Source organism: Centruroides vittatus, unplaced genomic scaffold, assembly GCF_030686945.1.
Source record: "Centruroides vittatus isolate TY-2023 unplaced genomic scaffold, ASM3068694v2 contig_355, whole genome shotgun sequence".
NCBI lineage: Eukaryota > Metazoa > Arthropoda > Arachnida > Scorpiones > Buthidae > Centruroides > Centruroides vittatus.
Genome location: NW_027122178.1, coordinates 499,241 through 513,727, shown reverse-complemented (window position 1 = coordinate 513,727; position 14,487 = coordinate 499,241). Strand labels below are relative to the sequence as shown.

Sequence of the window (14,487 nt, the reverse complement as noted above, 5' to 3'; positions counted from 1 at the left end):
TTAAAGGCTGGTTTATAATCCAATAGTAGTATAGAGTTTCAAAGTCGCTAGCTATTGCATGGAGTTGAGAAGAACATTGTCCAGTTTATAGTCAAACTTTGGTCAGTGGCTAACTCAGCAAAACATGGCATTGGCATCAAACATTAAAGATAAACATTGTTCAACTTTGGAGTTGTGTTGCTAGACCAGAAGTGTGCATCTATATACAATTCAACATCTAGAGGAGTGAAGGGCAGCAAACATAGTAAAACTCTGTAAACTCTACTGTTACAGCATCACACTGTCATTGAATTGTAAACTGGCTCTAACTGTACTATTGGTACTATTGTCTAACTCAAAGCCCAAGACATGAAAGGTAGAGGAAGGTTGTATGTTGGTATTAACCTAAAAATATATAATAAAAAAAAATGCATTGTTAAAGAAAGCAAAACTTTGGTTCAAGATTCAGATTCTGTTCAAATGTGTTAAGCTTATTCTTAAATGATGTATAAATAATTGTCATTAAAAAATCGATTGGAAAATTTTAATAATCTTTATGAATTTGATAAAGATTTATCAACATCAGCTTCCAATTTTCACAATTTTTATACCTATCTTTGATGTTCAGCTTTTCTAAATAAGGTTAATTAATCATTCTGGTAAGACTTATCCAGAATGATTAATTAACCTTATTTAGAAAAGCTGAACATCAAAGATAGGTATAAAAATTGTGAAAATTGGAAGCTGATGTTGATAAATCTTTATCAAATTCATAAAGATTATTAAAATTTTCCAATCGATTCTTTAATGACAATTATTTATACATCATTTAAGAATAAGCTTAACACATTTGTTAAGGAAGTTTCTCAATCATAGATCCAATTCAAAATGGCTGCATTCAGCAGACTCAGCAGAAAAATACTCAAAGCCGTTGAGTATTTTTCTGCTGAACGCCCTCTACAGTAGTGCTGTTTCGGAACATGTTTGGTGTTTTGATATCACATTTGGTAGCATCTTTCATTTATGCTACCTATTGCTACCTGAAACAGACCAATGAGGCTTTTTGTTCCAATGCATATATCACTCATCGTTCAGCAGATTCAGGTTGCTACGTAACAGCTACCGATTTGCTCAGTTACAACTGTTGAGTCTGCTGAATGTGGCCAATGCTTTTTTTGGAGAAAAATATTTAGAAACTTCAAGTGTTTTTAATTATTATGCCTTTGTGTCCTTTTTAACTCTATTTAAAATTTATTTTGTATACTATCTATGTATATTTTGTATACTTTCTATATATTAACAGGACTTATAAGTCCTGTTAATATATAGAAAGTACTAGTATACAAAATAAATTTCAAGTGTTTTTGATTATATTATGGCCATTGGCCATGTTAATGCATATTTTTGTAATTAATAATTCTATAAATTTAAGTTAGGCTTAAGATTTCTTTTGTTTCCCTTCCCTGTTGACTAAAAAGACTTCCTTTTTAATTACTTTACTATCTAATTGCTTTACTACCTGGTGGGGAGTGATGCCTCCGACATGAAAAACAGCATTGTTAAAAACAAAGTAATAAAAGAAAGGAGAAGAAAGAACGAAGAGAAGGGATCTCGGCTCTCGACGAGAAAGTTTGAGGAGAACGGGCTCTGAAGCAGAACGACGAAAGATAGGAATCGAGGTTTGACAAGTGAGGTCGAGACAGAGAAGTCATCTAGTCTGTTAAAGTAGGCAAGGAACTTCTCACAGATCTGCCAATTTTGTTGGACTGATTCGGCAGTGAATTATCGATAAAGTGAACAATAGAAAGTTACTAAATTAGATTAAAGAAAGAGCCTAGGAAAGCCTCGTTGATAGGAATGGATGATCGGAGACATCAGTAACCCTGCCCAGTATCACGGAGCACCCAGAGCAGAAACCTGGGTATTTCCACCCTACTCTTATTCTGTACTTAAATTCTCTCTTCTTTCCTTCTTCTAGTTTGTAAGTAGGTTAAGTATAGATATAAGGATATTTGTAATATTAATAGTATTGTTTTATGTATTCCGGATTTTGTAATTTTATCGCCTACACGTTGGGATCCAGTGTACAAAGAACCCGATATTGTAGCGAATAAAAGTATAGTTTGTAAATTAACAAAGTGTGTTTGTTAATTCTCGCTTGTCATTTGCTGTTGGTTATCACAATATGTCAATATCAAGAATCAACTAGAAGGATAAAGATTAAGAAAAGATGCCATATTATTACTAACTAAATATGCCCTATGCTAAGATGAACATAAATAAAACAAGGGTTATCTTTGCAGCTACTAGAAACATGAAAGAATTTGAAGATTCTAAAAATCTTTTCATTGTGTAAAAAGTAGTTTTTGAAGTAAATAATAAATTTAAATTACTCAAACTACATAATCACCAGTCAATACCAGCACAAATAAGACAAGTACTACAAAGTCTTCAATTCATCACAGGTATATCTCCACTCTTAATTTTCTGCAACCCAACAACCATCTTTTCATCAGTCTTATGTTTAAGCTAAGGGAATTATTCATACAACTACTCTAAAAAGTGTCTTCATTTCTGTCAATCATTCCCAATTACTTTTGAATAATTGACAGAAATGAAGACACTTTTTAGAGTAGTTGTATGAATAATTCCCTTAGCTTAAACATAAGACTGATGAAAAGATGGTTGTTGGGTTGCAGAAAATTAAGCATCTTTTCATCAGTAACCAATTCTCCGTAATTCTGAAAGTAACCATCACAAATTTCGTATCTTCTGCACCTGAAGCTAGTCTACTCAGAACAAAACATAAACTTCCTCAACAACATAAAATACCATCATCTTCAAAATCCTCAACTTGGCAGATTCAGCTCAAGATCTACAATTATACAAATATCTCAAAGATTACATGCAACAAATTTGAAAGATAACAACAGACTATCACGGCTAAAAATTATCCTGCACTATTCTCAAGCTGCAGAACACTTTGTATTAATTGTATTAATTATAATGGCTTGGGCTGTTATCTTATAAATTACTCAACCTAAACTGTTTTTGTCTAGAATGAAAATTTTCAAATTCTCAATTACGTCTGATTTAAAACTAAGATCAACCTCCACAGGTTGATTTAAGTTTTATAAATAGCTAAATTCTGCTATTTAGCTCTATAAATAGCTAAATTCTGTATTATTGGAGATCCAATGTAAACTAAATAACAGTCCAATGAGTCTCAAGTACTTTTGATCCTCTTTGCTCATTACAAAAAATTCAAACACCAAAGCTTGTAAGTCTTTCTCATTACATAAACATCCTCAGAAAACCAATTACAAAAATAAAGATCAGGGACTCCTCCAGAGAGTATTTAACCTAAAAAGCTTCTAGAATTCTGAAGAAGATCATGACGAACAATTCTCCCATTAACCTAAAAATGTCTGAGTTTTGAAAATTTTCATTTTAGAAGAAATAAGTTAACATTTCAGCTTCCTTAATAAAGCATTTTTCTATGCTTTTTCAATTCTCATCTCTCATTTATTAACTCCTTTAAGTATTTTCCACTTTTTCAATTGATTCCTCAATTTTTCTTTTTCATCAGCCATATCCAACTTTGATATCTCTTTTTTAATGGTTTTCTCTTTATTCAATTGTTTCTTTTATATTCATCAATTCAGAGTTTCTTTTTTGTATGTATCATTACTTCCTTTCCAATACCATGATCATTTTATGGACAAATATTAGAAATCACTTAACAGTGCTTACACAAACAGCATTTATATTTTGCAAAATATTTGTTATATGAAATTTGCCAGAAATGTAACCAGTAATTTTTCTTCTTATTGATTAGGGATTAATAATAAGAGCATAATCTTACAAAAGCTAGAACTATAATTATTTTCTAACAGAGGCCAGATAATTTTCATAAGATCAACTGCCATTTTTTTGTGAGAAAATAATATATAAAAGATAAATTGGAGAGAGATCGAACTTTCAATTATTATAATTTCTTATTCTAGATCGAACTGTACACGAACGTATTCAGATGACAAGTGATACACCTCTATCAGTGAGACCAATTGAACGAATTCGTACCACGTGGTACTGTACATTAACACATTCCCGTCAACGCAGACTGTGGACTGAATGATTTGTTAACGCAAGACTCCCAAGCTGTAAGCTTGTTTATTTAGAAACATTATTGTGAACATAAGTACCGTACATCTCTGGGGAGAAATAAAGAATGACATCCTGAATCAAACTATTCACGAAAATATTACAAGAATCCGAATCGGATTCGAACTTGGATCCTTCCTTGCGTGGCTTGAATAACTTGAATTCTACTCTGAATTTTTATCTTATTAAATAAAATCTAATTATTAATTTAATATTATAAGGCTTAAAAATACGACTGCGACACGACAGTCGTCACCTCCTTGGGAAAATATGCTCCATTGAAGCCACTAACCTTTCCTTGTACTAAGTACGGCTCTTGGTGCAGGATGATGTCAATTTCCCCTCGGCCACTTCTACCCTGAGTTGGGCAGTTGCAGCACGGCACTTTTCAGCATTAAACTGCAGTATTCTGCAGCCATGTCTTTCGTCCCTCTGATTGTGTGTGTAAGGAGAATCGAACGAAAGCCAAGTTCCCTTTAATTTACTGACTGTAGTCAGTCCTTGCCCGAACTCTTTCGAGTTCCCGCGCATAGCACGGGTAGCTGGCAATTATGGTGGAGTGGCCGGTACCCAGCAGTAGGCCTAACTTTTTATTTGCCCTTGTTCAGTTAATGCATTTGGGCTCCGTCGCCTTGCACTCCTTATATGAGTGGTCATTTGCGCATTTGCTACATGCTTGAGCCGCAGCCGTATAGATCTTTGCTACGTGATTGAATCCGTAGCACTTGTAGCACCGGGTGATAGCTAGCTGTTCCCTCACCCGGTTGCGAGTCCACCCCACATGAAGTTTCTCCTTCTGCAGGAGAGCGTGGTCGACCATCGGAGAGACCTCTAGAACCCATTTGATGAGGCATCCCTTTCTCTTTAATGGGAAACGAGGCTGCAGCTCGATGCTATTTTGAACGCAGATGGTCTCCACAAGACTTTCGCGTTTGATGTCTGGGCTGACATCGAAAAGAATGATCCATGGCCCGCGCTTCTGGGGCAGTCGGCAGTTGACCGCCTCTCTTAACGCCGGTGGACCCTCCGTCAACTCCTTTTCTTGATATCTTGACCTTTCGAGACCTCTATCAAGATGCCATTGTTAACGGATGCGACAAACATTCTCAATCCCGACCCCCAACTTGGCCGGATTAATGTTCGTTTTTAGCAGTGTACGGGTCTGGTCACTGCTCATCTTATTGTACTTTGGGTACATCAGGAGCTTATGCTCCGTGGACTGCACCCGTTTGGCGGTTGCGGCCGTTCTTGGATATATCGGGCCGGCCAGGCGGCAACCGTCGCGTAGGACACGCGACTCGCTGCAGTCGTCCTACTGCTTTCCGCTTGATGTTTGGGCGGTTGTTGGCTGCTTACTACCCCACACAATGTTTTGTTTTCGGCCCAGAGAGGGGCTATCTTGACCTCCTGGGCGTTAAGGATCGCGGTAACCTTATTGAAGAGGTTGTAGATCACCGCGTAGGTGGCTTTCTGACACCGACTGCCAGTCTTGGCGAGGAGCTTTGTCAGCTCATCATGCACGCCATCAAGCGCGGCCCACGAATCCTCGACCGTGTTTCACCCTTGTTTTTAGCAGGGGGTTTTCTCTCTGCCACGGCCACTACAGCCTTGGTGGATTCCCCTTAGGCTTATCGCCTCTGGGTTTCGCCACTTTGGCTGTAGCCGCCTCTTGCCGCTTTTTCCGCCGCCTTTCACGGCTGGTGGCTGGAGCGACCTTCCAGTCACTGTTCTCACTAGAGGAGGCAGTGTTAAAGACATCCTCTCGTTCAGGGTCAGAGTCCGAAGCTACCCTCCCTGAGAAGAATCAAAATAGTGAGAGCGTTAGCGTCTGGCCACTTATCCCCAGACTCCTGGGCGGGTCATTGGCGGACTTGTGTTTCCGCAGACCGACCTCTCCAGCGGTTTGGTGACCGCACCAGTCTCTTTTCTGTTTTGATGTGAGTCTGCATGCCACTATGCAGAATTACAGCTCTGATTGCCGTCTATCCGAACAGGGATAGGTTCCAGTTTAGGGAGTTGTTAGAAACCCTGACCGCATCTCCCGCCTCCTCTCTCTCTGGTTTGTTGGTGGCCTTTGAGTCTTCGGCAACTTTTTGTGCATTGGTCACACACAACGCACTATCAAAGCATTCGCTTTTGCTAATGTTTGTCACCGTTAAATATAAAGAGAGAAAAATTGGGTTGAGGCTATCCTAACCTTTCACGGTTGTCCAAAATCCGTTCGGGAATCAGAGTATGCGTTTAAGAGCCTCCGCACAAGTGGTTTGGTCCGTTGCCGGGACAGCTACCCATTTAAATGGCCGCCTACCCAAAGTCATCCCACCCGGCTGGTTGCTTGGCTTGGGCCATTCCATCATCCCTACTAGGAAACCTTTCCGTTTCCAGGACCATTATCCAACGCATCGTCAAATATTTATGCACCGCTCATTCCTCAAGACATAGTGGAAGTTAGCCCTATGCCGTAGAGCGGCTCTGCCGATTGTCTGTCAGGGTAGATATCCGTTAGCAGGATCCTGTAATTCACTACAGGCACTATCTCCCTGGCCACCAGCAAGGCTTCGGCAATGGGAGTACGACTCCTCGCCCCACTGGCTTCGGCATGCAGGCCGTAGCTCCCAGGCCAGCACTGGGTGTGCGAAGCCCAGTCTTTTTCCTGGAAAACTGATTCCCCTTAACCAGACAGAAGGATCTTTACGTGGTCTGCGTTACCAGGGCTAAGGCAGGATCGACTGTATTCGGCCGCCTTTTGTGTTCGATACATCGGCCCCATGCCATTGGAGTGGATGCGGGAGTTCTGTTTGTTTGTCTCAAATTCAGGAGGGTCAGGATTGTCAGATCCATGGCCTCCAGTCTCTGTACCGACGCGGGAATTAAATCTAGAAGTTTCGGCGTTCTCTGTGGCTAGTCAGAGATTTCACTCGCCAGCTCAAGGTACAGTATCCATCTCGCTACATGCAGATGCTTTAACCATCGCGAGTAGGTGGTCTCGGGACCGTTCCGCCGAAGCAGAGAACCGCTACCACGTTTCAGCAGCGCCCCTACCGAGTGCCACCTCACCACAGGCCAACGAGCGCCTACACTTCCATTGGCAGGACTACCAACTTGCGTCAGATAAGTCCAAACGACTACACTTCACTTATCTCGTCTGAAGAGAAGACCTCCCTGGGAATCCTGTTAGTAACGGCTACAGCGATCATCTTCCGGCCCCGGGCTTGCTGAGGGACCGTCTTGGCCTCTTATTGCCGAAACCGAACAGAATAACCGCCGTGCCTCGACCGCACCAGTCTCTTTTCTGTTTTGATGTGAGTCTGCATGTCACTATGCAGAATTGCAGCTCTGATTGCCGTCTGTCCGAACGGGGATAGGTACCAGTTTAGGGAGTTACTAGAAATCCTGACGGAGGCCGCGGATAGGGACACAGCACACGGACAAGCTTCATTAATGCCTGGTACACAGACCCAAGGCCCATGATACTCTGACACTTCTGGATCCTTAGGCCCGAGTCTAAAGACTCCATCAACGGCCGAGACCAAGGCGGGACCTTCGGATCCTCTAAACCTGCCGCTAGGCCCTTCCCACCACGTCAAGGCCGGTTCCCTACCTTGGGGAAGTGGTCTGTCAGGATATGTCAGGCCCGTCTCTCACCACCCGGCGATCTCATTATGGGCCTGGCCGAACCCATAATGGGTTTGCTAAAACAGGTCCTCTTAGTGCCCACAGGGCGGAAAGAGTTAAAATAAAACCACCCGGAGAAAACTCCTAGGAAGTTGCTCGATCGGATTTGATTCCGGGTCTGGTGCTTTAACCGTGTCGGCCATTTGGCCGTTTTGTTAAAGTATTTTTGTTTTTAAGTTAATTTATTCAATGCAGTCTTTGTTATTTAAACAAAAATAAACTGTTAAATAAATTGTAAGTGATTAAAATTTATATAAATAAACTCTAAATTTGTGTTACGACGCAAGAATTTTATCACGTTTCATAAAAACTTTTATTAATGTGATTACCTGCATATCCATTGTAATGATTACAATGAATATCGCGCGTAAATATATTTATTATTTGTTAACATTACTTAAATAAATTTTTACAACCAAAATGTATTGAAATATGAAATAATTTTAGAAAACTTTACTATAAATTTAATCTCAAAAATGTTTTACCATCGAATACACCTTAATTTAATTTTTTAAACATAAATATTTTGGAAACCTTAAACACACTTTTTTTTTTTTTTTTTTGTAACTCTTTCCGCCCAGTGGGCACTAAGAGGGCCTCTTATAGCAAGCCCATTATGGGTTCGGCCAGGCCCACAATGGGGCGGCCGCGTGGTGAGGGACGGGGACCGACATATCCGGACGAACCACCCCCCGAAAAATTCCTGGGGATTTTTCGACCCGTCCGGACTCGATCCCGGGTCCCCCAGGGCGGCAGGCTGCTAACCTTGACCGCTCGGCCATCCGGCCGCTACCTTAAAGACCCTATAAATATTAATTTAACGTTTTTCAAGTTTTTCTAAAAGTTATTTACTTTGATTATTTATTATAGTTACCAAAATATGGCGATAAAACATGATGCTATGACAAAAATTTTTAAAAAAATTTTACAGTCTGATATATACTGTATCTCAATTAGTATAGCATATTATTAAATAAAGAGCATTTAGAATTATATTAAAAATGTAAATAAAATGATTTTATTGAATTTATAAAATTGCATTTGATGTTTTTAAATCAAGATTGATATTAATATTAAAACACTGAAAAAGCAACTAAAATTTAGATCTATATTAGTATGAATTTTATTATACTATAAACAGACCACTTATTCATATAAAAACAAACGTTTAATACCTGTGCAATTATATTGAATATTGAGAAAAATATCAACAATCGGCGGAATTTCTTTAGCCAATATTGCAGTATAAAATATGGAATTCGAAGAGCCGCATTCTTCATTTTCTGTACATCTTGCATCACATAATGCATTTTCAACAATTTCATCTGCAAAGATAGTTTTAATGAATAATAACATAAAAACACAAATAAAAATAATTTTAAAAAATATTACCTGGCAATTCATCATCACAAAAGCAATATTTTCCAGCCGTAAGTGCTGCATAATTATAATTTTTACATAATGATTTACATTGTGATTGATTTATCGAATCGACAGAATATCCTCCAGGCGATATTCTAAATTCATAAGCTTCTGTATCTATTTCTAAACATTTCGGATCATTATCTGAAATACAGTAAATGAGATTTAAAATCATTAATGACTTTGACGAAGATTTAAAATTATTACGATATCTAAAAATTTTTATGAATCATTTAACTTACTTTCTTGTGACTCTACTATAACCTAGAATGCATATAAATATATTTTTTTTAGATAAAAAATATATAAATAAATAGCTAAAAATTATATATAACTTACAGAATTCGGGAAGAATAAGAATAGAATAAAGTTTAACCATTTTGCGGGCATATTCTATTCAGTACCTAAAATTTAACAGCAAGACATAAAAGTATACAGTTCTCTAGTAACTTCATTTGGATTTATAAAATCAGCGTATTCAGTTTAGTGTTTTTATTATTTATAGTAATAATTAGGAAATGGAATTGTTTTATATATGAATCATCTATACAATTCCCAGGAGAAATATTTGTTTTATGCACGACATTTACATGTTGCCAAGAAACCCGAATTTATTAGTTTACATATATTGTAAATAACTAAAGATAGGCCTAAATAAAATATGAAATTAATTTCTTTAATCAATTTTTACTTTATTTTATATTGTTAAGATCATAATGGAAATAACACTAATTTTATTATGAGCATTTTTCTAGTAGTTTGAATACACGGCCCGACCGGTCAAAGTGGCAACCTACCGCTCTGGAGGACCCAGGTTCGAATCCGAACGGATCAATAAATCTCCAAGAATTTTTCAGGTGGTGGTCCGTCCGGATATGTTCGGGCCCCGTTTCTCACCACCCGACCGCCCCATTCTGGGCCTGGCCGAACTCATAATGGGCTCGCTAAAAGAGGCCCTCTTAGTGCCCACAGGTCGGAAAGAGTTAAAAAAAAAGCACTTTGAACCAGAAATAAACGCTGCAGAATATTTATAATGGAGACCGAATTGAGTTTTATGTTTTTTTTTTTTTTATTATTTTGTTAAATAAATAATGCATAATCGTAGCAACTTTTGTCGACTAATTTCGGAGAAAATCAATTTCCTTGCTTTTAATTAACTAATGGAAACAAACAAAATATAAAATTTTGTTTAATTCACGCTAAAATCATTTGTTTTAAATTCTTAATGAAGTCGCTTTTGAAATTTTTTATAATATAATTAGCAGATGAGCCCGGCGTTGCTCGGGCAAAAAATAATTAACAACAAACATTACGATTATTTGATTCTTTCGTACTCAGTGGCGTAGCGTGGGTGTCAGCCGCCCGGGGCGGAGGAAAATTTCGCCGCCCCCTTATTTAGGTATTTTTACAAGATATTATTTATTGTGAAATTTTGCCGCCCCCTAAAAGTGCCGCTCGGGGCGGGCCGCTCCTGCCGCCCCCACTACGCTACGTCACTGTTCGTACTATTCTATTATATTATAATATTTGATTTATATAACTACGAATTTTACCTCTGAGAAACTGTTTCATTCACAGCCGAATATCAAATGGTCATCTGACAACGAATGACATTTTTCGATAAACGGACTAAATATTTAAACTCGGCACCGTCGAAAACAAATCATATTTTGTACTCGCCAGTAACTTTGTATTATGTAATTTTCTTATTCGAATGCCACCATACCGCTGGTCCCATAAAAATTCGAGACCGTTGCGGAAGGGGATTGAAGTAATTCTAGCAAAATTAGTCGTAAACCACTAGTAATTAATACTGGTCTACTATTAATATTTGAAAAGTGAACCGTGTTAGACAGGTTGTGATGGTTCCGCACATGATCGAGTTGCTAATATTAATGTCCGAAAGACTCCGTATGACTTGTTTAAATAAAAAAAATCATGTAAAAATGAGAGAATAATTGCTTTTATGTTATACGTACGCAAAAACACCTTATCTCACTGAGAATTATTTAATAACCGTAACGAACGTTTTCAACCTTTAACTAACGTTTTTTATTTATTTTATTATTTTAAATTGTATATATATATTACTGTAATTTATTATTTGGATTCAAATAGCTCAATATACCAAATAATTCTGTATTTTAAATGAGTTCTTAACCGTTCTATACAAAAAATAACAGTTATCAATATTCCATGATTTTTAAAATCTGAAGATGGCCTGTAGAACAAGTTGAAAACGTTCGTTACGGTTAATAAATAATTCTCACAAGTCAGTGAGATAAGGTGTTTTTGCGTAGGTTAGAACCACCTAGCTGGTTATTAATTAAGTATTTTAATGTTTTAATAAAGTGTTTATATTTTTGCAAAAGATTGTATAAAATATGTGGGAAGTATGTTCTGGTAAATTTTGCATTTTATAGAAAAATTATTGGGCCACAATGTTTTCCAAATTGTAGCTCAATAATTTTCTATAAACCTGTCGTCCCTTGATGTCTGTCCTCCTCAATCTCGAGAAAGGAGTTAGATACATTAAAGTCGAGAGCAGATGTAGAAAGCTTAGTGGCAGGATGTCCGGATTAACTATTTAGGAACTTCCAGTTCGGAATGGATGTCATGTTACTTCGATTCAAAATTTTCCCCAGAACGAAATTAGATGACCAGATAGATAAATAGATAGATATATTTTGTTAATTTTTTTGTCAATAGATGGCGCTATGTGTAAAACAGCGGATCAAATGGAGATGAAAATTAATTGATTTACCGAAATTCAATAGATATTTTGGGGTGGGATGTTCGACATTATGTAAGTTAGCGGTATATAGACGTATGAAGTTTAGTAGCAATTGGTCGAACGACTTAGGCGTGTATAGCGAAGAAACATTCTCATATATATATATATATATATATATATATATATGAGCAGCGCTGGATCCAATAGGTGCGAGGCCCGATTGAATTTTTTTTTGCGGGGCCCCTCAAACTTTAAATAACAAAATTAATTAACTGTTAATTTACATATTGAAATATGTTGTTTTATTTTTAATAATAATATACCTAGATATTTATTTTTGTAACATGTACTATTTTTAAATATATAAATTTTGACGTGACGTGGGGCCTCTTCAAGCGCGGGGCCCGATTGGCACCAATTGCTCCAATCGCCTAAAATCCGGCCCTGTATATGAGAATATATATATATATATTCTTATATATTCATATATATATTCATATAAAGAATAATCAAATTATTCTTTGCAAGCTAAACAACTTTTGAAATCTATTCGGGTATCGATTTCATAGCAAACAAACGCTTACATGCAGTGATGATATTCAGCGGGTTCTCACAGGTTCGGCCGAACGCGTTGTTAAAATTTTCAGTTTTCCGAACCTTGTTAAACACACGGAACATTTCTTAGTGGTTTTGTTTTTTTTTTTAAATATATATTAAAATATACGTACTACCACTAAACTAGTAATACTACTAAACTAGAGCCTTATACCCCGTTCGCACCGAGCATTTCAATCTAGATTGTGAGCAAGGTCGGGGACTATGTCTTGGCGCGATCTCTCTCGACCGTTTTAATCTCGACCGAAACGAGGTTTAATCGCGATTGATTTAAGAGAGTTCTTGAAACTAGATCCAGTCATAAGAGAGATCCCACAATCTCATGCGCGAGAGATAATACAAGATGGCTGTGGAACACGTGTTGGGCTATGGACAGCGAAATAAAAAGGATATTGTATTTGTAGAGATGGTGACATCTGTCTATTATCAGCAGTGCCATTCGGGGTAAAAAATTTCTCTGCCTAAAAAAGAAAAAAAAAAAAGGTCGACAGCACTAATATACTATTGTTACCTGGTCTTCGCCCAGGGCTCGTTACGTTCCAAATACGCCACTGATTATTAGATATATCGCAAGAAAAGGTATTGTATTTATTTCTAGCCAAAACTTCGATTTCGTTTGTCGGTGATTGTCAGGGAAAAATTTTCTGTTAGCGAACCCTTGTTAACTATTTCGAATATCACCACTGCTTACATGTAACTATTCAATTTATTTTTTTTCTTTCTTGCGAAGTCACAATGCAGTTACAGTTGATTTAAAACACTGGGCAAATTTTCATTCTTCATTCGGTTGGAACGCATTTTACATCGCGCTTTTCGGGCCGATGCCTCTTCAGCCAACTTTTATCTTTTCTTGGTATCCGTTATCTTGATGTTGAACCATGTTCTTCACTCAAATGATGATATTCGCCATTTCTATATTAATAATTTAATTTTATCTTGAGGAAGATAAAATTAAGTTTCCTCAAAATAAAATTAAATTATTAATATAGAAACGGCGAATATTATCATTTGAGAGAAGAACATGGTTCAACATCAAGATAACGGATACCAAGAAAAGATAAAAGTTGGCTGAAGAGGCATCGGCCCGAAACGCGCGATGTAAAATGCGTTCCAACCGAATGAAGGATGAAAATTTGCCCAGTGTTTTAAATCAACTGTAACTGCATTGTGTCTTCGCAAGAAAGAAAACATAAAACACGGTTTCCTCAAGAAAAAAATATTCAATTTATATTAAACTACGGATAATCACAATTTCAAATTTCAAAATACTCTTTTATTACTTCATAATTTAATAATATCAATTAACAAATAAATCTTAATTAAAACAAATTATTTAATCTGAGAATTTATTTTAAAAAATTGTAAAGTATTAAATTGGGTAGGTGGCGCTTTAAATCTTTGGAAAGTTTTTCGTCTCCTTGGAGATGCAAAGCCTTTAAGTAAATAATATTTTGATAATTATTAAACAAAACAACGAAATTATATTTAGATTAACATAAACACCATTATGCATATAATTCAAAAGGTGTTAGAATATTTATAACATTAAAAAAATAATGCTTAAATTCAATCAAACCATACTGAACCTATGTCCGTCTTAAGCCTAAACTAAATTGGCCTACTGTTCTATTAAAGATACAAATCCTGGTAGGTGTTTTTTCTCTTCTTTTTTAAAAATCTTTCTACATATTTGTTACAAAAATACAACAAAAATTAACAATATTTATATATATGCAGTTATATATTGAAAAGTTTAATTCGTTATTTTTTTGTCGCTGTTATATAATTGTGCATTATGTATACATCATTTATAACGGTCTTATCTGATAAAATCAAAGGAAAATTTTGATAAATAGTATCACAGATATGTTTAAAATATATAATAAAAAATGAAATTG

At 36.6% G+C, this 14,487-nt stretch overlaps 2 protein-coding genes across 3 annotated transcripts in view; one reads left to right on the top strand and one right to left on the bottom strand.

Moving 5' to 3' along the window:
- Nucleotides 1-9,619, bottom strand: part of LOC136974738 (uncharacterized) — a 108,353-nt gene extending 98,734 nt beyond the window's left edge. The window contains exons 1-3 of the mRNA XM_067269684.1: nt 9,580-9,619; nt 9,211-9,384; nt 8,994-9,143 (exon numbers count right to left, since the gene is read on the bottom strand). Coding sequence (XP_067125785.1) covers nt 8,994-9,143; nt 9,211-9,384; nt 9,580-9,619 — 364 coding nt within the window. The remainder of the gene's footprint in view (nt 1-8,993; nt 9,144-9,210; nt 9,385-9,579) is intronic.
- Nucleotides 9,620-13,966: 4,347 nt separating this feature from the next.
- LOC136974708 (uncharacterized) overlaps nt 13,967-14,487 on the top strand; it is a 76,516-nt gene continuing 75,995 nt past the window's right edge. For both annotated transcript variants that reach the window (XM_067269650.1, XM_067269649.1), the window contains exon 1: nt 13,967-14,236. The gene's annotated coding sequence lies outside the window, so the exon portion shown is untranslated. The remainder of the gene's footprint in view (nt 14,237-14,487) is intronic.